The sequence below is a fragment of the Eublepharis macularius genome, chromosome 5 (assembly GCF_028583425.1).
Source record: "Eublepharis macularius isolate TG4126 chromosome 5, MPM_Emac_v1.0, whole genome shotgun sequence".
NCBI classification, from domain to species: domain Eukaryota; kingdom Metazoa; phylum Chordata; class Lepidosauria; order Squamata; family Eublepharidae; genus Eublepharis; species Eublepharis macularius.
Window position 1 is genome coordinate 112,725,114 of NC_072794.1, and position 27,421 is coordinate 112,752,534.

Below are 27,421 nucleotides of genomic sequence, written 5' to 3' on the forward strand. Positions count from 1 at the left end.
TTTGATACAGACTGCTACTCAAGTCAATTTTAAACTAGCCCTAGCCCATGCAGGAGGAGGTTACAGTTGCACAGAGGTTTAAATATTAACAAGTGGGAACCTACAAGAACTTGCTGTGAGAAATCTCATTTCCCTTTCTCTTCCCTGACAGCCTCTATAGCCTCCCCCCTTTTCTTGCATTCCCCCTCTCCCTCCTTCCCACCCACCAGCTAACCTACTTTTATCTGCCCCCCTTTGGTTTTCTATCCTTCCCTATCCCTGGTAGCCTTCACCCAGGAAAACTGACCCAGTTTTGCAGCGCTAGTTGCCAGAGTGGGCCAGTTGGATAGTGGGGGACCTGCTAGGATTTACAAGAGGTACCTTATTTCCCCCTGTATTCCCTTCTCCACACTTTTTCCTTTTCCTGGCAACCCCTACATCCTCACCTGTTTCTGTCTCTCCTTCCCACACATTCACTTAACTCGTCATCTTCAGCTATATTTATTTATTGACTTCATTTATACCCCACCTTTCTCCACAATAGAAACTCAAAGCAGCTTACATCTTTCTTCCTCCATTTTACCCCCCTACCAACCATTTGAGCATGGGTGGGGAGCCATTGTCCTACTGGTGGGTGTCAAAGTGCTCTTAATGGCCAATCCACCCCTGTTTGTAAGGTAAATTAGAATGAGAATGTATAATTTCCCCAAGGACATCCAGTGAGTTTCCATGGCAGAATAGGGATTAGAGGTTCTACTTGGAAAGAGGCCTATGTAAGTTATGCAATTTGAGTGGTAGCAAGTTGCCCAGTAGGTGCCAGGCCATGCCACAATGAGTTCTCTCTCAAAGACCAAAATAGCCCCTGAAAAGGCCCTGCGCCCCCTCTCCCTGCCTTTTACTGATAGAAGCCAAGCCTGGAATGCTGGCAAAACTGTTGTGATTGCCTAGCAATGGTCATAGAGGGCATCTGTGTCTTAAAGCAACAAGTGTCCTTTTATCATTTTTTTTTAACCAGTGTATTTTTTGTTTTTTTTCCCCCAAGTTTTTTTTAGATTTCAGATTTTTCTGCAAACCTGGGGTGTTTTCCAGGCCTGTAGAAAGATCTGTCTTGTTCATTCATAGCCCCAGTCTCTGGTTTTAAATAACCTCAGATGTGACCAGGTTGCAAATTACATATATTGATGATGACAATGACAACGATGATGATGGTTGAGTGTGCAGTATCCCTTCAATGCAATCTTTGAAAGGCACAAAAGTCTTGCCTTTATATGGAACCTGGCAACTCAAGAGGAGAAACTGATCATCTCCTTTCTGAGAGGAAAGGCCAGGTCCCAAAATACTATTATTTTCTCCCCATATCCAAATGACAAAGCTTTAGGCAGCCAAAATTTGACTTCATAGTTGTCCAGATTCTTTTAACCTCAATCACCACTCAGCTGTCTTCTTCATCAAACTTTAGTGAAGCAGGCTGTATCCAAAGTTGGTGTTGTGACATCACAAACGCTCCAAAATGAATGTATTTTTCAGTTAGAGATACACAGTCCCACTATGCTTCTTTGTCTGTTGCAGTAACAATGCAACCTGCACTGAAAAGGTTATGATGTGTAATTAAATAGACTTGAGTATCGTAATTGCTCTGTGGTGTGCCTTGGCAAGCATTCTTCCTATGTACCTCTTCCTATGTACTAGATGATTTGAGATGCTCCCAGACTAAAAATCTCTCTCTCTCTCTCTCTGCTTACTCACTGAATTATCCCTTTCAAATTTTATAATTTGAGTCGATATCCATATGGACAAAGAGTGTTGGCTGATTGTCATTAACAGGTTCCTCATTATAAAGGAGGTGGAAATGGGGTGTGCCAGCAAGCAAACTCTAATTTAGTCCTGGATTTCCTCCTGATATTTATGTACACAAACACACTGTTTCAGGTTGATATGAATGTAAGGAAAACATTTTGAAGCTTACCAATTTCGTTTTGGATTTTTAGCTGTCTTGCTGCAGAGAATGCATAACTTTCTACTGAATTCTATTTCCTTTTATTTTTTTATTAATGCCACCATTTTACAATTGAGAAAGATGCAAATGGCTGTAAGGTCCTTTCCCTTACCTCCCTTCCTACAGGACAGGTTACAGAATCAATGAACAAGGCCAACACCCTCACATGTTGCTTTCTGAAGTCTCCCTGCAGCAATGCAGAAATTAATAAAATGGCATCTTCAAACGAACCTCTATCTAGGGAAGGGGCTAAAGCAGTCCTTCCCCAAACTCATTTCCAAACTGGTCACTTGTTAAATACAACATTTTAAAATCTTTAAAACAATCATATTCTTGATCCTGAGAAACATTCCATTGATTTAGGGTGTTCCTACTGTAAACGAACAGCTTATCAAGGGGGAGAAGATGACAGGTTCTTGGCCAGTGGACTAGGCCCAGAGTTGCAAGTCTTCTGCCTGGGATGTGGAAAGATCCTCCCCATCTGTTCTGAAGTTCTGTCTCTCATACAAGGAGGCAAGTAGCACAAGATATCCCTTAAAATTGAGGATTGTTTTCTTTTTAAAAAACTGGTCTTTTATATAATTGTAAAAGAGAATAGGTTTAAAAGCTGGTAGTTTCCCAACTCAATAGGAAAGAGTCAACATGTTTTCTACAAAGTTTCTCTTCTCAAAATAAAGGAGAAAGAATAGCTAAGGGCCACCTGTTCTACAGGGACTCTTGCAATTCAATGGGTGTATACAAAGGCTTAAGAAATTATTGGTGTTTAGTGACAAATGCCTGGCAGCCTTTTAACTAGTCACTCTACTAATTTGTCTTTTGCCTCTTGCATCCAATCCACCATCTTGGAAGAACAGCCTGTAGTTTTGATAAAGGGCTCATCTATAAAGGGTTTCTAAACTAGTGTAATTTGCATTTTAGTCAATGGAATTTGGTAGCCTACAATACTGGAAACCAACTTCTACTAAGAGTGTTTATGCTAATTAAGTGTCTAGGAGGAATAAGACAAATGTCTTCTGTTTATATCCGTGCAATCTATCTCCTTCCAAGACTTAGTGCAACTCATCCCATCAGGCAGATCCAGTCCCACTAACTGATCAGGAACAAAACAACAACATGAGAAACACTTCAGTTCAGCAAGCAAGGAACAGGGAAGTCATACAGCTGCCAGATGCTTGCTGTGGTCAAGGCCTTTGCTGGTAGATGTTTGGAATCAAAAGTAACATGGTTGCCTTCTGCCTCCACCAGACAAGTGCAGATGTTAGTCCAAGACAGCATGTTTTCTAGGTTACATCTCCTAGCAGAAAATCAGGAATTGTAAGCTTTACACATGTACAAATTACACAGCTCTCCTTTGGAAGCAAATTCTCCAAGATGGCTTAAGTTGGAGCACACCAGCTCCTATCCCAGAGATAAGGGTTTAATCTACCATTCATACCCACCCAAGGTATCTTTCCCATCCCCCACCCCTTGCCTCCCCTTATGTTCTCATGCACACATTCCTTTAAAAAAATTAAAAAACAAAAACACCTTCAAGAAAGTCCAGTAAGAACCTCATTGACAATATAGCCCCAACCCTGCAAGGTCTTTTGTCCTATCTGGACTCAAATTATTATTATTAATATTTTTTGCTTCTTAAAAAATTAAAATATCCCCAAAGGAAAAAGAACCCCTGTTATTTTACCCCTCCCTCACTTTAAGTAATTGTTCCCTTGACACAAGGTAAATGTATAAAATGACAAGTCTACGGCAGCCATTTCAAGTCATAATAGGATTTCCTATCATGGCTCAACCCTAAATGCTCACTCTCCACAGGAAATTAACCCTTCATTTACAAAGAAACAATACATCCATCCTTCTTATTTGCAGGAAACTAAATCCTTTCAGATATACCAGGATACAACTCCTGGAACATGCACCAATTCCCAGGGACTCCTGTGGGGCCAGAGTGGTTCCAAAAGCACTGTGGCTGCCTCACTGCTCCTCACATGGTCCCGTGGCTCCTAGAGCCTAATTCAAACCAGCCCATCTTCTCCCGTGTCAGATCCAGGTCCCGTAGTCTGATAGTGACCTCCCCAAGGAGGATGTTCTCCCAAAAGCCCTCTTCACTCAGGACACTGAGACGCAGCTCCCGCTGGTGAAGGTCTCCTTTTGGAATCCCATCATAGATAAGCTGCAAGATACAGTGAGAGTGTCAGAGTGCAAGTTAACTGCCTCTTGGAAGGCTCAAACAAGCAGTTGCCAAGAGATACAATACACTGTTCCTGGGTGCGCCCCATGATCCAGTCTACCAATGTGGTCTGAGAGTTCAGTATTCGGAACTTGCTTTCCAGGTGTGCAGTGGACTGATTTGGATTGGAACTGTGGTGCATGGGAAGAGGGGGCTTAAACCTCCTCTCTGGTGTCATGTTTTCCTGACCTGACCCAGATCCAAGAAGTCACTATTTGACCTGTTGGGGGATCTTAACATGTAGTGGAGGGGGAGTGTCACTTAAGCCACTTTCCCTACATATCCAATCCAGACTTGGCCGCAGCATACCTGGGAATCAAGTTCTGCGCATTAGACCTCCCAAACCATGTCATTTGACGACATAAGGATGTATATAGAAAATGTATATTGTGTAGTTAGGCCCTCAGGCTTCCAAAGCAGAATGTCTGTCCAAAATACTTAGTACATTCTTGAATTATCCAAATGTATCTTAACACAAGTGCATGTTTTTCTAGCATAACACTCCAGGTAAGCATTATCTACCATGAGAAACCAAGAATTGCTTCTATCAAATAATAGTTTTAAAAGTCTTTTTTTAAAAAAACTATTGGTAAAAGATCCAGCTACAAGAAAAATGTTATTTAAGCTCTTGATTGTCCAAAATGATCAATTAACCAGCACTGCTCAGAGGATAAGATCCCTCCCCTGCCTCAGCCACCATACCACTGCATCTTTGGGCATGTGGAAATCCTACTTGCCAGCCAGCCAGCCAGCTTGATTTCTATAGTTGGCGCTGGGCTTCTGACAGCTGGCACCACCAGCCAATATCATGCTTGGGTACCTTCTTCCCGTTCAGCCTGCCTCAAGCTGTCAGAAGCCAGCTGTGCTGGAGGACTCCCAGGCAGTTGACCTGCCTACCTATCTGCTAAGTAGGTTGTCTCCATGGCTTGGGAGGGGGGGGATTGTTCTGCTGGGCATGGGTGTTGTTGCCATAGCTCTTCCAATGGGGTGGAGTTTGTTTACTGCAGATTTTTACAGGGAGAAGGTAGGGCAAAGCAACTAGCTTAAGTATCCAGTACATTTGATTAACTAGCAAGCCCTAGTCCTGATGAGAGCTGGTATCAAAGCTTTTGTAGTTCTCACACATTTTGAATAAATATTCTTTAAAAAGGTAAAGGTGCAAGCACCTAGTCATTACTGACCCATAGGGGGGACGTCGCAGACTTTTTGTTATGGGGTGGTTTGCCATTGCCTTTCTCAGTCATCTATACTTTACCACCAGGAAACTGGGTACTCATTTTACCGATCTCGGAAGGATGGAAGGCTGAGTCAACCTTGAGCTGGCTACCTGAACCTGGCTTCTGCCAGGATTAAACTCAGATTGTGAGCAGAGCTTGGGCTGCAGTACTGCAGCTTACCACTCTGTGCGCAAATTCTCCATACTGCAAATTCTACAGAAAAATGGTGGATTGTAATAGAGAATCTCTTACCATCATTGAAAAAGCATTGACTTGAAATATGTCTCCACTTTTACAGTGGTTTTATGACAAGCTTTTATGAAGTTGTTTGATAGTAACTGACCTTCGTTTACTGTGAATAGTGAAATATTTTTAGTTTGAATCTCTGCATCTATAGCAGAGTTTTTCTGAGCCTATGACTAACATGAAGAAATGAAATAGGTGAAACTTTTCCCATTATCTTTATGACAGGAAAAACTTCAGAGTCTTAATTTTTGTGTGTCAGACTGCTATGAAAAGGCAAAGGATAGGAGAGGGTGCAACCCTATTTCCATTGGTCTCCATATTTGATTAGAAATGGGTAATAGTTACCTTGAACTTTTACACTAAGACATTCAGAAGCAATAAGTGAGTTTTCCTTCAGCCGTTTTTCTTTGACCACCTAACATTGTACATAGAGTATGCAAATAGAGAGGCATGCATATATTGAGGGGGTGGTCAAGGATTCTTATCAAAGGATCCTTCTATACTTCATAGTTAATGTACTATTGCCACTTCCTTCGTCCACCTTGGAATTCTCCATCTGTATATAATGGGGTTATCAACTTCAGCAGGTTGAAAGTGGATAGGGCCAATTTTTCCTGAGTGCAGAGTGTTTATACAGGCGTGCTTTAGCTGCTGTTTACAGTTAGCCTTGCTAACTGTAATACAACAAACTCCCTCTCAATATTTATGTATTTATTCCATTTATCCCCCACCTTTCTCCCCAATGGGGCCATAAAGCAGCTTATATTGTTTGCCACTCTTCCATTTCATCCTCACAATAATCCTGTGAGGTAGGTTAGGCTGAGAGGGTATAATTGGCTCAAAGCCACCCTGCATTTCCCAGATCCTAGTCTGACACTAACCACTACATCACAATGGCTCTCAATAGCCAAGTAAAAAGAATAAACAATATGGGCATCAGCCCTCTTCCCTGGTTTCCCTATGACCCACTTTGCCTCTGTTCTGACCCCTGGAGGCTACAGATAAATTTGCTGCATCAAAACATCTACTTTTATAAAATTTTATAAAATACTGACAAGTTTTGTGCCAATTTTCTGATTTAAGCAAACCTACCAACAAATATTTATGGAATCAATTCTTCAAGCATAACAAAAGGTATAAAAGGAGGGCAAAAAATTATCTCGGGAGCAGGTTGTCTATATTTTCAAAAACCAACACAATTTATCAAGCCAGAACTTTTAACTTCTTGCGCATCTGTCTTTTTTTATCAATCTATATCAGTCTCTGCCTCACTCAGCCCACTGAGGTAAGACATGCAGGAGTGTACCATTTCATTGTAAGTTGGGTTGCAGGTTTTTCGAGCAACTTTGGTTTTCCTCTTGGTGGTTTTCTGGGGATCAGGCAGAAGGTAGATTTTAACATAAGGGTCAGGGTCACTACCATCCTGAAGAGGCTGCTGGAAAAGAAAGAAGAAGCCATTCCCAGCTGTCAGTTATTTGTATCACACAAAGTTGCAAAGATTAAATAAGTCTGGTTGGCAACCACTGCTGGGATAGCTACAGCACAGCACTTACCAGACCTCGAATGTGCATCACCATGATAAAGAGCTTGTTGTTCTTGTAGGAGATGGACAGTTTCACCTCTCCACCCATTTTCCCAACAGGTTGGGACCATGTAGTATCTAGGGGAAAAAGGAACAGTCTGCAGTTTTGGTAGAGCACAGTCATCTTCCTAGGGACATAGAAGGAGGGGGGCTGCAATACTCAGAGCAACTTCTACACATTTTCATAAAGCTTGCTTACTTTATCTTTCTAACCGTCCCCCCTACATGCTTTGTCACATTTTAGCCAGGATCCCATCTCCCTCCAATACATGTTCTATAAGCATGAGATTTATGTTATTTCTCCTACTACAGCACTCAAAATTTCATGTCAACTATGTACATATAAGCCCGAATGAACATGCCCACTTTAAGAGGAAGCAGCAGATTCTTTCACATGACCAGAACTTTCCGTTACGTTTCCAAACATTCCCGAGTGATCTCATGATAGCTGTGCAAGAGCTTTGCTCTCCTTCCCTATCCCCAATAAGGATATATCATCTTTTGACAGAGAACTAGTGTGGTATTGTGGTTAGTGTGCTTGACTATGACAGGGAAGACGCATGACCCATGTTCAGATCCTCACTATACCATGGAAGCTCATAGGGTGGCCATGGGCTAGTTCCTCTCAGCCTAATCCACACACTGGCTGCTTTCACACATGCTGAATAATGCACTTTCAATTCACTTCAGTCCACTTTCAATGCATTCCAGTGATTGTTTGCAAGTGGATTTTCCCGTTTCACACAGTAAAGTCCAATTGCAAAGTGCACTGAAAGTGGGTTGAAAATGCATTATTCAGTGTGTGCAAAAGCAGCTGCTGTTTGCTGTGATCAGATGGAGAGGACAGAACCCTGTATGCTGCCCTGAGCTAAATGGAGAAAGGATAGGCTGAAACAAGACAGAAATTTACCTGCAGGCTTTGGAGCTGGGTTGGTGCCTGCAGACACTTCATCTCTTGGAAGAGGGTGGAAAAACGTATATAGCAGATCAGACTGCAAGAAAAGCACATTAATAGGCAGGATGTTAAAGGATTTTTAGACCTTTTTCCATAAAATCTTGTGAGCACACATTCAAGCTGACCGCACACAAAGCACACAGACACTGAAGCAAGGCTCAGATTGATCTCATGAGGAAGAACTGATCTCAGATTGATCTCAGAGGAAGAATTGTGACACGGGAGCAAGGCTTTTAACCTTGAATGAATTCCTTCCTAGGAGTATAATAGAAACATGTCTCAATCATGTCTCAAATGTTTGTCACTCAAGCTTGTCAGCGACCATGTATTCTGGGAAATGCATCATTTTGCATCATTCTGACAGGGTGTTTATACTAACCCTTTGATCTTTTATTCTGTAAACAATCAGTGCTGAGAGTATATAAAGCCCTCCAATGTAACTGGTCTTGCACATTTCAGCCTGGAACTGGTGATATGTGTCATGGGTTTATTCTATAAATAATAAACCCATATTTCTTTATAAGATCACTGCTTTGGTGTCTTGATTAAGTGTAAGGTTATTGGTTGAAAGGAGTTTGAATTAAAAACACAGAGTACTCTAAAATAAATCCCCCTTGATAGTACACAATTTTATTCTTCTAATGGTGAGTGACCAACTTCTGATCTCCACCAAGTCAAATAATAATTTGCTTGAGTATGTTGTCACTACATACTGCCCATACTACTACCTGCTCATAGTAAGCAAATACATTATTGAGGCTGAAGAATTCTAAAGCTCCTTAGTACTTAAAAATCGCTTTGTATGATAATTGCTCCATAGTACAAAAGGAAAGGATTGTTTCCTCCTATTAGATGAATGGGAAAATAAAGGCACTTATGAGTAATCTGTCTGACAAATGCTCAGCAGTGCAGGGACAGAGCAGTTCTCAGCTTGCTATAACTGTCACACAAAGCTCTCCTGCCTGGATAGTCTTCAACAGTTCAAAGAAGGTGAGCTGCTCTAGCACAGTGGTTAAGTTATTTTATTTATTTATTTTATTTATTTTGGATTTTTATTCTGCCCTCTCCATGAGCAGGCTCAGGGCGGATTACATCAGATAAAAACATTTCCTACAATTTACATATAAAACAGTTCAGCTCAGATAAAAACATCATACAGAGTAATATAATGGTAAATATACCAGATAGCAGCAATCAATATTCACTAATTGGAAGTCAGATGGTGGACGACTCTGGAGGGGAGGGCTCAGATCTTCTCCTCTATCCAGGCTGGCAGAGGCCCAGCCCAGCCTCAACCATATGCCTGGCAGAACATCTCTTGTCTTACAGGCCCAGCAGAAAGATAAGTAAATACTCCCGGGCCCTGGTCTCACTAGACAGAGAGTTCCACTAGGTTGGAGCCAGGACCAAAAAAGCCCTGGCTCTGGTCAAAGCTAGGCGGGCCTCCCTGGGGCCAGAGACCACCAATAATTGTTTATCTCCTGATTGGAGCATCCTCTGGGGCACATATGGGGAGAGGCAGTCCTGCAGATTTGCTGATCCCAGTCCACATAGGAGTTTATAGGTTAGTACCAAAACCTTGAATCTGATTTAGTATTCCACAGGCAGCCAATGCAGCTGGCACAGTATAGGTGTTGTATGTGTTCCACTCGACATTCCCACAATAATACGTTCTGCTGCATTTTGAACCAGCTGCAATCTCCAGATCAGACTCAAGGGAAGCCCCCCATAGAGTGAGTTACAGTAATCCAGCTTAGAGGTGACCATTGCCTGGATCACTGTAGTTAAGTCGTGGGTCAAGAGGTAAGGGACAAGCTGCCTGGTCTGTCATAGGTGAAAAAAAGAGGACCTGGCTACCACTGTGACCTGCGCCTCCATTTTCAGGGAGGCATCCAGGATCACCCCCCAGGCTCCTAACTCTTGGAACTGGCACAAGCAGTGCCCCATCAAGGGTCAGGAGCCGGAGTGCCAAACCTACACACCTGCTACTCAAGTGCAGGACCTCTGACTTTGTAGGGTTTACTTTCAGCCAACCCTGCTTCAACCATCCAGTCACAGTTTCAAAAGCATGCTCCAGAACATCTGGGGCCAAGTTGGGCTGGCTATCCACCAGCAGACACAACTGAGTGTCATCCATGTATTGGTGACACCCAAGTCTCAAACTTTGCACCAATTGGGCAAGGGGATGCATGTAGATATTAAACAGTAATGGGGAGAGTATTGCCCCCTGTGGTACACTACACACCAATGGGTGCCAGGATGACAACTTCTCCCCCAGTGACACCCTCTGTCCTTGACCGTGGAGAAAAGAGACAAACCACTGCAAGGCTGTCCCTTGTATTCCCACATCAGCGAGGTGGTGGGTCAAAAGATCATAATTGACCATATCGAACGCTGCTGAAAGATCCAATAATATCAGCAGCGCCAGTCCACCTTGATCCAGATGCCTGCGAAGATCATCTGGGAGGGTGACCAGCACTGTCTCTGTCTCATGTCCTGGGCAGAAGCCAGACTGGAAGGGATCTAGGGTCGAGGTATTCTTCAGGAACCCCTGCAGCTGTTCCACCACTGCCTGCTCAATCACCTTGCCCAGAAACGGGAGGTTAGAAACTGGCAGTAACTGGTCAGGTCAGTGGGGTCCAAAAATTGTTTCTTTAAGAAAGGCCTCACCACGGCCTCCTTTAACACCCTGGAAAAAACCCTAGAGCTCAAGGACAAGTTGGCAATGGCCTCCAAAGAATCTCACAGTCCATCAGCACCGGACTTCACCAGCCACAATGGGCACGGCTCCAGGAGGCACATGGTAGATCTCACTGCTCGCAGGGTCCTGTCAATCTCCTCCCCAGAGAGTTGGCTGAAATGATCGAATATTGTCCCAGAAGACAGCCAGCCAAGGGGTCTCTAGTTCATGTACTGTATCAATTGTGGCAGACAGATCATGGTGGAGAGACAAAATTTTATCAGCAGAAAGGCCCCAAAGCCTCACATCTAATATCCGAATTCAAATTTTGATGGCCTCCGATAATGAGATTAATTATCACACCACATTAAACAATTTTGCTGGGCACGATGGAAGCTGTGTAAAATTCCTTCTTCACAGCCTTCACCGCCACCTCATAGGATTTCATCAACGTCCTGTAAGATGATCTTGCCTCTTCATCCTGAGATTGCTGCCACACTCACTCAAGCCGTCTTAGCTCCCACTTCTTCTGTTGTAGCTCCTCTGTATACCATGGGGGCGAAGAGGGTGGCAGGGAGCAATTTTGTCAATGGCTTTAGAGAGCTGGATCTACCAGTCCTCCACCAGCTAATCCAATGAACTGCCATGGAGTATTGGATCCCAGAGAACATTCTGAAAGCCAATTGGATCCATAAGTCTCCGTGGGTGAACATAAATTAGCTCACTGCCCTTGCAAGGAGGTGGCGGCATATCCAACCGAGCCTTTAGAACCAAGTGGTCTGACCATGGCACTGGTTCTACTGCTTCCAGAACTACATTAATCCCCATCCCAAAGATCAAATCCAGTGTATGGCCTGCTTTATGTGTAGGGACCAATACAAACTGGGAGAGTCCCAATGCTGCCATGGAAGACACCAGGTCTGCAGCCTGCACAGAGGTAGCATCATCATCATCATGGACACTGAAATCCCCCAGCACCACCAGCCTAGAATACTCCAAGGCCCACCCCACCAAAACCTCCAGCAGGCATGACAGAGTATCTGTTGGTGTGCTAGGTGGTCGGTACACCAAACCGATAGCCAAATTCTTGTCAGCACTCCACACTAGGCCTACACAATCAATGCCAGAGATCTCCAGGGCAGGAGATCCCGTTTGGGACTGATGGAGGACTGAGTACCCGGGGGGGGGGGGCAGGATCAGCTTTCCCAAGGCGACCATTTTACTCTCCCTCACCTAGGTCTCGATCATGCATACCAGGTCCATATCATTCAGTGCAAAGGTATCTTGCAGTGTTCTGGTTTTATTATTTATGGGCCTGGCGTTGCATAACATCAGTGTAGAAGGGGGGCTTGTTTTCCTAGCTCCAATACCAGCATGTCTCAGGATGGTTGGGCTATGAAATGGCACTCTGCTGGTTTGAATCCCACTACTGTCATGATGAGCTCAGCAGCTGGCCTTGGGTAAGCTACTCCTCGCAACTCCAGCTCTACAGCTGTATTGTGGAGATAATTACAACATTGACTGTTCACCACTCTTAGTGGGGCACTAAAAACAAGTCTAGAAAACAAGTATATAAGTGCTTTGTTGTTGTTATTAGTATTATTGTTATTGCTGCTGTTGTTATTAGATTCTCAGATTTACAGGTCAACAAGGAAAGGGGATGCTACTTATGTTTGTACTAGTAAGGTTAGCTAAAACGGCATTACTAGTATTTACAGACGAACTGCAGAAGCTGGCCATGTATGAGACTAGTAGAAAAGGACAGACGAAGTTCTAGTATACATTGCAAACCTTACATATGAGTTATCTTTGGTCTTGCTTACATAACCCTCTTTCAGTTTCCCACTGCAAAGGACTGTTCTTACCTCAGCTATTTCAGGGGCAGCATGAAGTAGATTCCAGATGTAGCCATTCAGTTCCTCTTTCCTCTTTTCTGCTACTGCCTCCCCTCGTGAACGTCCAATCACAAACCTGCTGGGGAAGCTGGGAAATTGTGGAGTTTGGGGAGGGGGGAGATTAGAGAAATAAGAATAGATACAACCATAAACAAAAGCAAAAGCTCAAGTAAAGTAGCAGGGTTCTCCAAGATCCCTGTAAAGGAGGTATGCATAAATTAATTTTAAAAGGATCCATCTTATCATATTGCAGTATGTGGACTAGGATTAATATCATTCTTGCAATGTCTAAATGCATCCCCATTTCTATTCACTTTCTAGAGAGCCAAAGTGGTATTGTGGTTAGAGTGTCAGATAAGATCTGGGAGACCCAGAGTTGAATCCCCATTCGGCCACGGAAATCTGTTGGGTGACCTTGGGCCAGGCACATACACTTAGCCGAAACTTCCTCACAAGGGTATTGTGAGAACAAAATGGAGGAGAGGAGAACTACGGAAGCTGCTTTGGGTCCCCACAGGGGAGAAAGGTGGGACATAAATAAATTTATATATATTATACCTGATCAGAAGATCAAGCAGTTACTAATTCACATTACTTTCTATTGAAAGACTGTGAGGAGGCTTTACCAAGATAGCATAGTTTGTGATACAATTCACTGCACATTAATAAGAAGAATTTCTTTCTTTCTGCTAAAATGTACAGATCAGGGAGGTAACAAGCCTTGGCCTGACGATGTGGATATAAGCCAAGAAAATGTTTTCTCCAGTCACCTCCTTTTAACACCAAAATATGGTGGTGCAGAATTCATCAGAGGCAAGTATATAACATAGGAGTTGGATGCAAAGCAAATACTGATAGATTTTGCAATCACGGAAACGAGCTACATACTGCAAAAGAAAATAAACCTATTCGATTTCTAGCTAATCTGACTAGTGGAGGAGAATATTATTTCCTGATCCCATATAAGAGATCTTGAGTCTGAGCAAAATATACACACACACACTCCAGAAACATATTTTATTAGGTTAAAGCAGGGAAGCACAGAGCAGAAAAAGTACTCAGAAAAGAGAACTTTACATGTATATATAAATCAATTGCACCAAGTTGTATCCCAGTTCTACATTCAGTAAGAGAGGCACAAATGGAAAAAAGAGTCTTGTAAACCAATGGAACTAACCTGGGTAAAAGAGACGACGGAACGATGAGGCGCAACTTGTTATGCAACTCCTGGAACTCCTCAAAAGTGCGCTGGATGTAGGTGATCTCAGAAGGGTTCTCCCGTTTCACTTTCACAATGTATATCTGTAAGACAGGGAGAAAAGGTCTCTTTACAATCCAATTGTAGCTCCTAAGAATATTGATCAATAAGAAATACAAACTGTCCCATGCTGAAACCCCACTTCCAGGATCTCAAGCTAGCTCTCCAACACTGGGCTGGATCCAGTGACCCATCAGTGGAAGGTGCTGACAGTTGCTGATCTTCCCATGTCCCCTGCCCTCCCTGGCCCCAAGATCCTTCTGACCCTGGAAAAATGTATTCTCAGGGTTGTGGACTAATAGCCATGTGGGTTGGGAATCTGCAGTGTAGAAGGTAAATGGGCAAAATCAATCCTTCCTTCAGCAGAGCTGTACTTACATAAGCAGAAGGGAATTTTGTTCCATTCCTTCTTGCCAAAGCAGTCTCCAGACTTGTATGGCTATTAGTCCACATGGGTCCCAAGCTTTCCCGTGGTCAGAAAGGGCTGTTAGAGGGAGGGGAACATGGGAAAGATCAGCAGTTCTTGCGTCTACACATTGTGGAAGTCAAGCCATTGCCTCTATTTCATTGTCCTCCAATTACACCCAAATAGCTGATGAAGGGACTCACATAGCCCTTGCTGGGATTGAAGACTTTTTCATGACGCCAGAGGAAGACATCAACGATCCGGCTAGATGTCTTGATTGTGTGCACACGGGGAGCAAATGAAAGTGTTGGCCGGGAGTCTGAAGCCGTGAATTTCATCTGTGCCAGATTGTGAATGAAGAAGTTGAGCTTCGTGGCTACACTGCCCAGACTGGACTCTATCAACCTGCATTACAGCATGAAACGTTCAAGTTGTAGATAGACAAGGCATTGGCTGTTTTACACCAAGATGTTCAGAAGCCCCAACAGACTCTCATACAGGATATTGGAAGACCAAGCTTCTTTCTGTCAGGCAGTTTTGGGACACTGAATGGGGTGATAACTTTTCTTTCCATCCTTCCAGCCATCAGGACCCACTCACCTGGTGAAATAGGTGGTGGCATCTGCTTCAGAGTCCTGTGGTCTCAGTGCATCATAGACATACTTTAAGTCCTCAAGGTCAGACAGCTCAGGGATCCCACAGGATAGCATCTGGGTGTACAATGAGTCACAGGTTAGCATCACACAATGACTCAGCTTGAGCTGTGAACATTCCATGTTACTGGGATGCACCACATGCAATCTGGCTTCCTAAAAACTCTAAAAATAACCACACAGGGAAGAGAAGTGAGAATAGGAAAGATCCATCTTCCATAATTCTTGAACCCCTTTTAAGAATCCCATGTTATGAGAAGTTTCCATAGCATAAGCAATCCAGATTTTTACCCAGAGGTCAGTGCTGCTTGTTCAATGCTCTATGATGCCAAGAGTGTGCAGACTTTGCTTATTGTGTAATGGTGCTGCACTTTTCATCCACCCTCCTCTCCTACCAAGTGTAGTGAGCAGGAACCTAGTTTTATCCCACATCAGGAGGAAGGGCAGAAGAGAAGGCAGGAGAAACAGTGATAACATCTTCATTCAGGTGAGCCTCCTTGTTTGCCTTGGGCTTCCCTCCAAACTCTTAGCATTCTCAGAAAGAGGTGAGCAACCAAAATCGTTTTCTGTTTGGCCAGGAATTGAAGTTACCCCTCACCAAGATAAATACTTATCCTTATATTCCTCTCAGTATGAGAAGGTTCAAGGCAATGTGTTGAGTCACAAGAGACAAAAGAAATGCTTCGAAATTGAGGGGCTGCAGTCTTGGAAGACCAAGAGCAGATCTTTGTTCTTAACAGTCAAGGCTCAAGTTCACCATTTTGTATCTCTCTCCACCACACCGAAAACCTAACTTCAAAGGACAGCTACAGGTACCACGATTCAAGAAAGGGTTATAAAGTTCCTGCCTGGACAGATGCAGTACAGTTGAAAGTTACGAGGAACAGAGAAGGGAGAATAGGGATGTCTCACCAAGCCCAAAAGATTGAGGAAGAGATGGGTGTGCTTGCGGATCAGGTTGTAGGCTTGGCAGCAGAGATCAACAAAGTCATGGAAACGGCTGGATGGCTTGTCTCCACCATTAATGACATATGCCATATCTGATGTGAAGACAAATGGAGCTCGATCTCTTATGGAAGAAAAGTACATATATGAGATTATGGCTAATCCCAGGGACAGAAGATTCACAATGTTTTCATTGGCCTGTATCAGCTACACCACAAAGGAAACTATCTCAGAGTCTCTCAACATGAGACCTCTTACCAGAGAATACTCAAGTGAAGGGAGACGCAATGTTAACGGGAAATGTAGGAATTTAAAAGACAGAGCTGAAGGCTTCCTCACTGTCACCTCTCTAAAAAGAGCCAGAGATGGCTTGGAGGGTTTGTTTATTTCTTTGCCTCCCACAGTGTGAGGTGAAATTAACACAGTCTTCACAAACCCTTCAAGGAGCCATCTCTGGCTCTTTGTAGAGAGGTGAAAGTGACAAAGCCTTCTGCTCTGTCTTTTAAACTCCTATGTTTCCAGGCTAACATTGCTGTCTCCCTTCACTTGAGCATCCTTGTGTACGAGGGCTCGTGTAGAGACTCTCATTAACCGTGCAGTAGGATAAAATAGAGATGTCTATTTTAAAACAAAATGCATATTTAATTACATACTAGACAACTTGACTTTCTAGAACCAGCATTCTATGTTTTAATATTTCTGTTCTGCATTTGTTAGATTTTTATGATGTTTTAAATAGAATGTTATTAAATATGTTCTTGAGATCCTATTGAGGACTTTCTGTTTGCTAGATATTTTGAATGTAAAAGATATTAAGATCTGTGGGGGAGGAGATAACCCTGGAGTAACAGCCAAGACTATGTACTTAATAAAATCTTATCAGATCCAATCATTTTCCCTGCACTTCATTTTCTCTGCTGAGGCTCACAAAATTTCAGGCTTAATTCTCAAGCAACAACAAATTAATTGCATAGAATACTTACCTCTTGATGTTGCCAAACATTTGGGCATGGCCCAGAAACCTGCCAAAGTCAATGTGGAACATGTGGCCAGTGGTTTTCAGCATGATGTTGTCATTATGTCGATCACAGATTCCCAGTACATAAGTGGCTACACAGCAGCCAGCACATGAGTAGATGAAGTTCTCTACTGCCTGGGAAATCAAGATGGCTTGAATTGAAAAACTCATGTAAAGATTTGACTGCATAGACAAAAGGGCCAAACAAAGTTAAGTGGGGAGAGGGGAGACCTTGAAAATATGCAGAGGGATGTTTGGAAAAAGAACAAGCTGGAGGCCTGAGATGGCAGAATGGTCCCTAGCACTACCTTAAAACAAGCTACCTCTCACCTTAGCTACACTTACACATAATATTTTCTACTATAAAGCACCCTGAGTTTTAAGATCAGCTGCTAAGTTGTGCCAGCTGATATCTTCATCTGTAGTTAGGCCTTATAACCTTGGGCAGGGCTTGTTCATTAGCATGGCAAAGCCCCTCACAATTTTTCACCAGATACAGTTTGACAACCAATGAAAATTTTTGTTTACTCTAGCTTTGTAGCAAGGATTCAGGTAAAAGAGAGACCTTTGTCTCTCTTTTACTGATTTACCACATTTTAGCTTGTTCATTTAATGCTGTTTTCAGAAAGTGTCTTATTTTTGCATACCTGACTAGACAGCAAAAATGTCACTCAAATTTTTAATAACTTGGCTTCTTTACAATCTATGATTTTGCTGGGAAACAAGGAAATATTTGTAGGACTTGCAAGCAAGCAAAGACAATTACCTATATGCATATCCTTATCATAATGCTTTTGTTCTGCTTGGCACACAAATACATCACTACAGATGATGGAACATAATGGCTTTGATCCTAGTGCAGCCCTTGAACATAATTCTGAGCACTTGCTGGTGAATGACTCTCAAAACAATGGATGTTATTTTCTCTCTTCTCCTGGCCTTTACCTTCTCATATTCATCCTCCTTGGGGTTGTGCTTTTGCAGCCAGTCTGCAAGAGGACGGTCTTTGAAGGAGCCTGTCACCCCGTGCTCCACTTGGATCTTTCGCAGAGTTTCTGCATTGGGGATCATCTCCACCATCCCTACAAAACATACCAAGTAGCTAAAGAGTAAGTTTATAGGAGCTGTTTTCATCTTCCTACTCACTTGAACAACTATCAAGGAAGAACCCAGTTTGGGCTGGGATTTTGACTGTAGAGGTTTTAACATCTCCTTCTTGTTGGAAAATATATCCTATATTTGTGTGTTTAGAAAAGAGATTAACTTTTATAGTTCAGGGAACCATCAATTAATCTAGTCATGTTGAACAGTGAAGTAGCCATATTAGCTGGGAGAAGGCAGCTGTACTGGCCAAAAGAAGACGGAGATTTGGTATAATACAGGTGACACCAGGGCTTTTTTTCTGGGAAAAGAGGTGGTGGAACTCAGTGGTAGAACTCAGGACTGCACAATGATGTTACTGGGTCAGCTGGAACAAGGGGGGAATTTTTTAAAGTTTAAATGACCCTCAGCGAAAATGGTCATATGGCCGGTGGCCCCGCCCCTGATCTCCAGACAGAGGGGAGTTTAGATTGCCCTCCGCGCTGCTTGGCGGCACAGAGGGCAATCTAAACTCCCCTCTGTCTGGAGATCAGGGGGCAGGGCCACCGGCCATGTGACCATTTTCAAGAGGTGCCGGAACTCTGTTCCACAGCGTTCCTGCTGAAAAAAAGCCTTGGGTGATGCTATGATGAACAAAACAGACAATGCTCCATGAAAGCAGTCTGATTTAAGAGTCTCTCTATACGATACTTCTTTCACGAGGATGCTCAAGTACAAGGAGATGCAATGTTAGCAGGGACTTGTAGTTTAAAAAGACAGAATGGAAAACTCTGTCCATTCCCACTCTCCACAGGAGGGTAGTTTAAAAAGATAGCAGGCAGAGATGCTCCTCAGAGGGTTTGTTAATTAGATGCAATTAACAAATCCTTTGAGGAGCGATGATGCTCTGTCTTTTCAAACTACCCTCCTGTGGAGAGGGGGAATTGACAGAGCCTTTGGTTTTTAAACTACAACTCCCAGCTATCACTGCATCTCCCTTCACCTGAGCATCCTTGTGAAAGAAGTATCATATAGAGAGGCTCTGAGTAAGAACTTGCCAGCTCAGAACTGCTATGAAACATCATCAAAAACCGTGATTGCTGAGGGAAAGGGATGTGCACTTGTAATAAAATGGGTACTTTTTGGATTTGGGGTCCCTTGATACCATTTCCATAGTCAGGTTTTTCCAGGATTCCAAAATTATCTGGGTTCCATTATTCCATGGGGAGAGGGGGGAATGGAGTGGCCATTTTTTAACCAAATGATACTATAATTGCAGGGGACAGTCCTGCCTACCCACTAGCGCCTCCCCCGCCCCACCTAAGTTTCAAGTGAATTGAACCAAGGGGTCCAATTCTGCAGGCCCCTGAACAAGGTGCTCCTATGCATCCTACTTGCAAAGGAAAAAAGGGCCCTTCCCCCACCAAGGATGGAGGGAAGGGGAAGGAGCAAACCAGACCTTCCAGGCACTGCATCTGGCTTGCATCAGCTAGGAGAGAAATGCCTGCTGGTGGTGGTAAACACCCAAACACAAAAAATTACATGAATTTTTCAGGAGGGGGGGGTGTTGTTTTTTGTCACACCTAAGAATCGTGGATTTATATGTTCTAGAAAATTACAGTAGTGACCTGAAATTGAGGTTTTGGAGAATATTTCTCGCTTGGGAATTCTGGAATGTACACCCCTACTTAAAAAAATTAATAATAAATTTATTACACATTAATTTAAAACATAACCATACAAAGCCCAAAATATAACAATTCCTAAGGAGTTCCATACATCTAGAAATTCAATAGCTCTTGACAATGAATGTTAGAAGAAACAATTTCTTTTTCCTGCAAAAATTGCACAATAGGAAACCATATTGCTTGGAAATTTTTTCGACAGGCTTCCAAATTCTGAATGCCTGTAGAGCAATCCACTTTACCCGATATAAAATGGTTCCAGATGGAGTCATACCGATCTTGTAGTGAGGGCCCTTTCTTATTTCTCTATTTCTTGGCAATCTCTATCCTAGCAATTGTTAACAAAGTTGTTATTGTAACCAGTTTGTTTTTATCTACTTGTTTTAACAAATCTATTTCTAGAAAAATATTTTCTGGATTTCTTGGAATCTGTTGGCCAACTGTACTTTCTATTTGCAATAATACTTTATTCCAGAACCTTTTAACGGTGGGGCAAAGCCAAAAACAAATGTACACCCCTACTAAGAAATTCAACTGACCACCAGGAGGAGGGAGTAGAAAAAGGAGATGAAGATGGTGTCTTTCTAATACAGCTGTCTACCATGTCATAATAAAAGTTCATGTCCGAGGACAAAGGAAAATGCTGAATAAGTGTTATCAGGAGGAATGAAATGACGTCACACACCTGTTTTTTGTTTATGAAGAAGATGAATAATTGGGCGGGGAGGTCAGACGACAACGGTCACATTGTCCCCTGGGGGAAATGACTGGGTAAAATTAAGTTACTATCAGCAAAAAAAGAAGAAGCTAGTTTCCACCTTTGAATCTAACCACCCAAAACTCCAGGAAAGGTAGCTGTGAACTTACTTTAAAATGTAAAAGGCGTAGCTTTTAACTAGGTGGTCTGGAGGTGATTAGAATGACAGGATGCTGTAAAGTTAGAGCTCAGCTGTAGGATTTTTAAAAAAACAATTTGCTATCTGTCTTTATAACAATATTTCTTTTAAAAAACTAACATTTCTATTCTTTTTATTTGCTTCATCATTTCAGTTATATATTTATCGCATAGTGTTTTAGAAAGTCAGTACAATTCATTTTAGTTACTCTTTTGACTCTACATTCTCTTTCTAGTTAAGTGTTACCCATAAAGAACCCCAATTAATACCATATCACTTATTCATCTCTAAATCCTACATTGAGCTACTTACCTGAAATCCAGGCATCCTCAAAAGGACATGCATCTGCCACAAGCATAAATATATGTCCAGCAAAATTAACTTACATTATTCATTAGAAGATGATGTTGCAAAAGCTACTTACATAAATGACTTTTTAACAGGTTTCTGACTGTCTAAGCACTAGATAAAACTAACTCTATGGTTTGTCAAGCAAGGCAGTTTTTATGTTCTTAGCTTTCACTCACATAGGTGGTAAGTTACAGATTCCTAAACATCCATCTCAGTTCTACAATTTCTGATCAGGTTCTCAGAGAATCCAGTAAGCTGAGAGCACCACAGCTGCTACTGAACCAGAGTAAGTAGTAGGAAAGTTTCACACTTGTTTCCAGACTTACCGCGACCACGGCCTGTTGAAAAACAACGGAATATGACCATGCGCATGTCCAAACCTTCTTGCACCCAAATCTTGTTCATTATACGAATCATCTGCAATGTTAGCATGTCCTGCCGGAGATCATCTCCACACTGTAAGGAGTAATAGCACAAGGTAAGATATGTGGTTTCCAGTGTTTTGTAAGAGTGGGCCTCTGGGCAGAAATTGCCAAAAGAACTTTCCTCATTTAAATGCATCCAACTCAAAACAAAACCCCTTCTCACTTCTTAAAAAAAGCAGCAGCCTTCACTCATTTCTAGGGGCACCGACACTTCCAGAACTGCTTTATGCTTGGAGGGACACCCATGTGGTTCAGCCACATGGCAGCTTCTTGGAAAGATGGTCATCATGAGGGGACAAAGACTCACCCTTGCTCTGTCCCTTGTGTGGAGGGATGAGTGCCCTATCACCAGGACCATTACAAACACAGAGACTATGTACAGACATCGTAGAGGCCATGGATCGATCATCTCAGACATGAGATGATTATACTAACCTTCTTTTGCTCTGGCTTGAATAAGAATTCAGGGATCAAGCGCCACACCCAAGTAGTGTCTCCTTACAACAATGCCTTACAGATTTTCACTCAAAAGCAAAATCTTGATGTGCTAATTAATGTAACAGTGGGAATTATTGGGATACTTGACAAAACCCTAGTGTACCAACTATTCCATCTCCAATACTGGCTATAAACCAAAATCTCAACAACTATAACAGCAGATCTTACCCTAGCAGTGACTAGCTTCACCGCTGAAGTATAGGGCTCCCACAAGGCTTTCTAAATTTGTGAGCCCACTGATTAGATTATCCAGAACTAGATGCCTCAGCTTCCTCCCAATTTAACTCCGTGTTGTCTGTGACAAGTGCTCCACTGAGGCCCAAGCTTCCAAACTCATCACAGTGGCTGCAACAGTACCAAAAATCAGATTCTTGCAATGAGAGCATTTTTTTTCAGAGTGGACAACATGGAGTGAGAATTCTCAGAGGCTCAACTTTTCAGAGGTCCCAGCCATAAGTTATTTGGAAAAGGAAGATGGAGCAGTTCTTCTAGATATATATACAATTTGGCAAGCAAGAATTGCTTTAGTCCTTTCTGGTTTCTTCTCAAAGCTTGAAGGGAGAATGAGAGTCTGAGGAGGGAAGCTAGGGGTTAAGTGACTAGACAGTGGAGCATACGAGCTCAGAAAGGCATTCTCCCATAGGCCCATGGTTTTTCTCAGGAGCACACATGCTGTAGAGTAAACTAGTTAATCAAGGCCAATGTATAGTCTTACAAGAGCAACTTGGACAGAGGAGATTGCCATCAGCTGGCAGAACAGCAGATCAGAGCAGCTTCAGCGTTGCTCAGGAGGACCTGGGCAAAGAGAATGGCTGTTGTCACCATTACCCAGTAAGAAACACTAGAATTTACCTTAAAAATAACACGGATATTCTCTCCAAGAGGGTCAACATTCTGGAAGGAGAGCTTCAGAGGAACTGCATTAGAGTTGAAATAGGAGCAATCCTGAAGTCAAGGAGAGAGGGGGATGAGCATGGCGGCAATATAAATCAGTACTGTAATCAAGCAGCAGCAGAAATAAATGCTCCCTGGAATGGGCAGAAAGGATATCAAAGAACACAAGGTCAAAGTCACACCAAAAATACTATAAATTCCCTCCAATGAGAGTCCATTCCACTCCAGATATGTGGATTTTCCTCTCTCACAGGTATAGTTCATTTTTTTTACTTGACTTTTTGATGCTGCCTTATCAAACTTTGAAATAACTAGAAGGGTAGCAGAGTTTCAGATGGGTGGCTGTGTTGGTAAGCAACAGAACAGCAAGATTAGAATCCAGTAGTGTCTTAAAGACCAACATGATTTTAAATGTACAAGCTTTCGAGAGTCAGTGTTCCAAAGGAAGTTTTGACTGTCAAAAGCACATACACTGAAAAACTCGAAGGTCTAGCAGTAGTGAGTGGTGAGCTGCCTTTAGTTCTGACAGTGTGGTTGACAGTAGGTACTGATGTGATCCTGTAACCAGTCACCTGGAGATTCTATAAGCTTCCATAAAAGCTTGGTTCTAGACTAGAATCCCACTCACTTCATTTAAAGAGGTTTCTGTCAAATGAGCTACCCAGGCCACACCTGTTGCAAGATTGCAGAAGCCAGAAGTTCATACAAAGGGAATTTCCAGTTTGTGATGCAAAAGACTGGCCACTAGTCCAGCCATCCTCTGTAGCATAGCTATTCTCCATCCCCAGACCTGTTCCAGCACTGAGGGCCTTCCACCATTCATTTTGTAATAACAGGCTTTTGTGCTGTTGGCACTGATAGGGGCCAAGTTTTAAATAATATAAAGCATCTCAAAGCCAAAAAGGAGGAACTGGATGATGGCTGATGTAACATAGGGCTGAAGATTAAGAGAGCACTGGATAAGAAATACAGGTCTGGAAGCAAGTAGATAGATACTGCATTGGCGAAAGGAAAAAAAAAACCAGAAATGATGTTCCAGGGTATTATATAAGGATGTTAATGGCTGTTAGCCAAAAGTCTCTCATCCTCAGAAGCTGACCTGCTTGTTATACAACAGAGATGAAACAGCTGAGGCTGAAGCCCAGCTATGCAAATGATGCTGCTAAACCTCAATACCTGGAAGCTCCACTGAAAGAAAACAGAAAATATCACATTCTTCTATAGAGCACCAACAACCAGCATTCCCAGCAGTCAGAAACTCACCTTGGGCACAATCCCCTTCACAAGCAGGCTTGGACTAAGTGGTAGGCGGCAAGAGCCATTGACATTGAAGAATTGCTTCACATCCTCTAGTCCCTCACGAAGGATGGCCTGGAAAAACAAACACCAAAATAGTCTCAGAAAAGAAAATACCTCCATTATTTAAAAGTCATTTTCTGCAGTCTAAGCAAGCACCTTTTCTATCCCTTCCACAGTTGGTCTGTACTTTAGGAGTCACCCCAGGAAAGGTCATCTCATCATCCAAAATCACTATGTATGCATTCACTTCTTGCATTTTGCACAAGAAACCCCCAAATTCTGTGCTCAATCACATAATTAAAGCAAATCATGCAACTTCTGCAGATCAAATTTTGTTCTAAAAAATGCAGTTAAAACACAAACTTTATAGATTTGCTTAACTCCCTCTATTTCCAAGATATAAGCTTTTAAAGAGGTCAGTCATAATAGTTCTTAAATTATGTAAGAAATGTGATAACATAAGTCGAAAAGGAAGTGATGGGCTTGGAACTGGTCATTGCAATTCACCAGCCTATAGGATAATCCATCCTTGATTTGGGCTACAGGACTGGGCAGGCCTATGAGCTTCATCGAACATACAGAATATTTCTTAGCTATGCAAACAGATAAATCTCAGTAATTCACAACTGGAGTCTTACATCATCCCCAACAAAAATTCCTTCTAGAAGAGGGTGAACTTTTAAACTCATACCGTAGTCACTTTCCAGGAGAGGTTGCTCTTTGGGCAATTGTGTCTGAAGTTTTTCCACCAGCCTTTGAACTCTCTAAAGAACAAGCTAATATTTTATCTGTGCATGCTGTCCAGATAGATTTGATGCTTCGTTGCTCTCCCTCATCCCAATCATAGTGGACATCATGAGATGCATTCAGAAACATGTACCTGTCGTGACGATGGAGCAGCCTCACGGACCTGCTGGGCCAGCTTGGCCAGGGTATTAACAAGCCAGCATTGCCGATCAAACTCCTCTCGCAATCCCTTTCCACAGCAACACAGCAGCGCTGCCAGCAGGTACTGGTAACGGATACTGAACTGAGAATCCTTAAGTCCATCCTTCAGCAGCCTACAGAGATAGAAACTTTCTCACCAGGAGTAGTGAGGCATGTGCGGAAGTAATCTATGTACATGTGCAGCTAAGCAAAGCTTCTTTTGGACATCCCAAACCAATCTGTTCAATTTTTATGACTTTTCTAAAGCCAAAGAAGTTCCAAAAATGTGTTTAAAAAAATAACAGGTAGTAAAGCATAGCCAGGACGCTTGGGAACATGACAAACTCAGGTGGCAATGAAGACTATATGGCAAGAGAATATTTTTCAAAGGCTGCTTTGCAACCATGATGACTTGAACCTCGCTAGAGAAAATAAATCCATGTAGCAGTTCCATATGGCTGGAATGCCAAGCAAACAGAAATGCAGGATTATATGAACTACCCTTTTCGGTAACCTATTTGATGAAGACCATCAACAAAGAAATTTCTTATTTAAAGCTTGATAATCTAGTAAACAAAAGCTGTAGCTTTTGGAAATGTAGGTTAAAAAGAATTTGGAAATGTCCCTGAACTCAGTGAAACATTAGGATTACATTATTGCAACTCTTGCAAATATAAAAGCCCAAACCCATTCCATGCATCAGCAGCACATCCACCAGCATTACCAGAAGAAATAGTGGGTGATCCTCAGGTCACAGATGGCTCGCTTCATTAGGAACCGCACCAGAGGACTGTCCAGGTAGCATTCATATTTGAGAGCCTGGGAGAGAGAAACAGATTATTTTTCTAGCAGGCAGTGATGGGCCTTGCAGACAGTGCAATATTCCTAACTGGCCAGAAAATGTGAGCCACAGAGGATGGGATGATGAACCAGGGAAGCACCAAGATAGAAGCAAAGTAGCAATCAAGTGGCTTCTATCCATGGGATTTCCATCCTACCTTCAATCTCAGTATCACCAGTAACAGATTTATTTAGAAGAAGTCAATCTATGCAAAAAGCTCTTGTTTACAAGTTACAACTATCATCCTACACCATGGAGGTGCACATCTAAATAGTATTCATTGCCTGAAGGAAAGGCATAATTAAATTAATTGGAGAGTAGTAGTAATATTAGATTGACTGGAGAATTCCAAAGTCATGAACTCAAGAACACCACCTTTGACACTAGTATCCAAGGTTTTACTGGCAGGACTTTACATGAAATTTGCCCTTTGTTTAGAATTTTTCTGTCTCTATCATATTGTTTTTGCAGCCTGTTATCTCTACCACACACTACCTGCAGCCTTGTTTCTTATCTCAAGGCCTCTGAAACACCAACCAGTTTGGAGATTTCCACTTTATAGAAAACAACATAGATGCTACCCTAATTGCGAAGTTCCACAGCACCAAGCACTGTGGCCACAGCACCTTCCTGTCCCAACACAAACCACTTACATGGCTCTCAAAGGCTTCACAGTTAACATGACTTTCTTTCACTGAATAATTTTTATTTCAAAAACAAAGAATTTACAAAACATTGCCAGATCACATTATCAAAGCACATTTTTCATTTTGAATCAATACATCTCAACAAAAATAATAAACAATCATTACAATATAACAATAGTAAGTTTAATTATAAGAGCTGCGGTACGACAGCCCAAGCTCTGCTCATGACCTGAGTTCGATCCTGGCGGAAGCCAGGTTCAGGTGGCCGGCTCAAGGTTGACTCAGCCTTCCATCCTTCCGAGGTCGGTAAAATGAGTACCCAATTTCCTGGGGGTAAAGTGTAGATGACTGGGGAAGGCAATGGCAAACCGCCCTGTAAAAAGTCTGCCAAGAAAACACTGTGATGCAATGTCTCCCCATGGGTCAGTAATGACTTGGTGCTTGCACAGGGGACTGCCTTTACCTTTACCTTTAAGTTTAATTATAAGTTATAAATGTTGGGGCTAATTGACATAACAATTATTTAATTCATGCTCAGTCTTAACCATTTACTAATTTCCATTATTCTATTTAATTATAAAAGTAAGGCACAATTATACAGGTCTAATGGTATATTTCATTTAATCATGCCTTTCTTTCAGACAGCACAATTACTCACCTGTACCAACTGAGGCAGATAATCAAGTAGTTCAGCATCTGATATGGAATCAATCCACCGCACAGCTGTCCTCCTCACTTCCTGATCTGGGAACCTATAGGCATATTCACACAACAGAGGCAGGGTTCACAACAGATTCTCCACCCAACCTTCATATGGATGA

The 27,421-nt window shown here is 42.4% G+C and overlaps 1 protein-coding gene across 1 annotated transcript in view; it reads right to left on the reverse strand.

Annotated features, from left to right (window-relative positions):
• Window positions 1-3,450: 3,450 nt before the first annotated feature.
• The window catches only part of PIK3C2B (phosphatidylinositol-4-phosphate 3-kinase catalytic subunit type 2 beta), a 117,534-nt gene continuing 93,563 nt past the window's right edge, over window positions 3,451-27,421 (reverse strand). Inside the window, exons 17-33 of the mRNA XM_054979281.1 lie at window positions 27,259-27,352; window positions 25,837-25,931; window positions 25,066-25,246; window positions 24,150-24,257; window positions 22,845-22,937; window positions 21,396-21,525; window positions 18,003-18,139; window positions 17,023-17,192; window positions 16,007-16,163; window positions 15,042-15,151; window positions 14,645-14,846; window positions 13,955-14,079; window positions 12,748-12,865; window positions 8,158-8,239; window positions 7,219-7,325; window positions 6,972-7,100; window positions 3,451-4,145 (exon numbers count right to left, since the gene is read on the reverse strand). Of these exons, the coding sequence (XP_054835256.1) occupies window positions 3,957-4,145; window positions 6,972-7,100; window positions 7,219-7,325; window positions 8,158-8,239; window positions 12,748-12,865; window positions 13,955-14,079; window positions 14,645-14,846; window positions 15,042-15,151; window positions 16,007-16,163; window positions 17,023-17,192; window positions 18,003-18,139; window positions 21,396-21,525; window positions 22,845-22,937; window positions 24,150-24,257; window positions 25,066-25,246; window positions 25,837-25,931; window positions 27,259-27,352 (2,227 nt within the window). The 3' untranslated portion in view covers window positions 3,451-3,956. The remainder of the gene's footprint in view (window positions 4,146-6,971; window positions 7,101-7,218; window positions 7,326-8,157; window positions 8,240-12,747; window positions 12,866-13,954; window positions 14,080-14,644; window positions 14,847-15,041; window positions 15,152-16,006; window positions 16,164-17,022; window positions 17,193-18,002; window positions 18,140-21,395; window positions 21,526-22,844; window positions 22,938-24,149; window positions 24,258-25,065; window positions 25,247-25,836; window positions 25,932-27,258; window positions 27,353-27,421) is intronic.